Here is a 1,468-nt window from a genome sequence, read left to right as displayed (position 1 = left end):
CTCCTGGATCACATGAACACACACATGCACACCCCCAGGGGGTGGGGAGGAGACTCAGGAAAAAAGAGGTAAACCCCATGGGTTGAGGTAAGAACAGCTTAAGAATTGAAATAAAATAACATATCATCATCATCATCATCATCATCATAGCAGTAGCAGTTGAAGACAATAGAAAGAGAGAGAGAGAGAGAAATAAAACCCAAGAAAGATGTGTTATGCACAACACGATTGCTCACCACTCACTGACCAACGCCCAGACAGTCCCCAGGTAGTGACTGGTACCTCCTGACCAACTTCCCCACAGGTTACACTGAGCAGGACGTTCTGTGGTGTGCAATAGCCCTGTGGGCAGTTTGGGTCAGCTGTCTTGCCTGTGCTCCATCCCAACGCCTTGTGCACCTCCTTGTCAGCAGAGCGTGGGAAACTGAAAAGTCCTTGACTTAGTTGTTGCTAAGCAGTGCTTACTCTATCCCAGCCAAATCCAGAACACACTGGAACAAAGCTCAGATGATACAAATCAGTTTTCCTGATGGATACTGGCTAGATTAGCTGCAGAGTGGAATGCAACATTTTGTTTGGCTTGTCAGAAATACAGGGATCACTCTGAGAGACTAGTTACCAGGGAGGATGTGCCTAGTCTGGAGTTATTTTGTTTTGAAACAAAATCTTTTAAGGTCTTTCTTCTTACTTTACTATCTTCCGTTGTGTTCTAGGATGGAAGAAAACCAGCAAATCCAGCTTTTTGGTGGGTAAATGAGGAGGGAGAGGAGGTGAAGTGGAGCTTTGAAGAGCTGGGATTTCTCTCCAGGAAGGCAGCCAATGTGCTCTCTGAGGCATGTGGTTTGCAGAGAGGAGACAGAGTTATAGCAGTTCTGCCTCGTGTCCCAGAGTGGTGGCTCCTCAATGTAGCCTGTATGAGAACAGGTGAGTGATCTCACTGACCTCTTGGATGCAGACAGGACATAAATAGAAGACACAGGCAATGTGCAAAATTAATGGGAAGAAGATGTAAGCAGGAATATTCTGCTGTGACTGTGAGGTTCAGCTTTGCACAGAAGAACTGGCAGCACCCACACAGGAACCAAAGGGACAGATACAGTCCAGGTAAATTGGATCTGCAGTGGAAGTCAGTGAAGGTTGAATGGTTACAATCTAAGGCCAGCCTTGACCAGATAAATTATCTGTGTGGACATTTTAATGCGCTAACTATATGATTAAAGGGGTTAATAACTCCATCTTTTGCTTTGCAGTGTTGCAAATTCTTAGGAAGGATTTGACTCACTGCATTTTTAAACTGCTAATTGTCCTTGATGGAACAATTCAGCATCAAATAGACAAGATCAAGTATTTTGGGAAATACTGAATTGTCTCAATTGCTCATTGCTTTTTTCTAGGAATTGTCCTTATTCCAGGAACATCCCAACTAACAGCCAAAGACATCTTATACCGACTCCAAGCTTCAAAGGCC

At 44.3% G+C, this 1,468-nt stretch overlaps 1 protein-coding gene across 1 annotated transcript in view; it reads left to right on the top strand.

Annotated features, from left to right (window-relative positions):
- The window catches only part of LOC114058261 (acyl-coenzyme A synthetase ACSM3, mitochondrial-like), a 28,348-nt gene that overhangs the window by 5,531 nt on the left and 21,349 nt on the right, over positions 1-1,468 (top strand). The window contains 2 exon segments of the mRNA XM_027885441.1: positions 714-924; positions 1,395-1,465. Of these exon segments, the coding sequence (XP_027741242.1) occupies positions 714-924; positions 1,395-1,465 (282 nt within the window).

The sequence above is a fragment of the Empidonax traillii genome, unplaced genomic scaffold, assembly GCF_003031625.1.
Source record: "Empidonax traillii isolate 1590-97213 ecotype Southwest subspecies unplaced genomic scaffold, ASM303162v1 scaffold166:size2381449, whole genome shotgun sequence".
Taxonomy (NCBI): Eukaryota; Metazoa; Chordata; class Aves; order Passeriformes; family Tyrannidae; genus Empidonax; species Empidonax traillii.
This window is presented reverse-complemented; position numbering and strand designations above follow the sequence as displayed.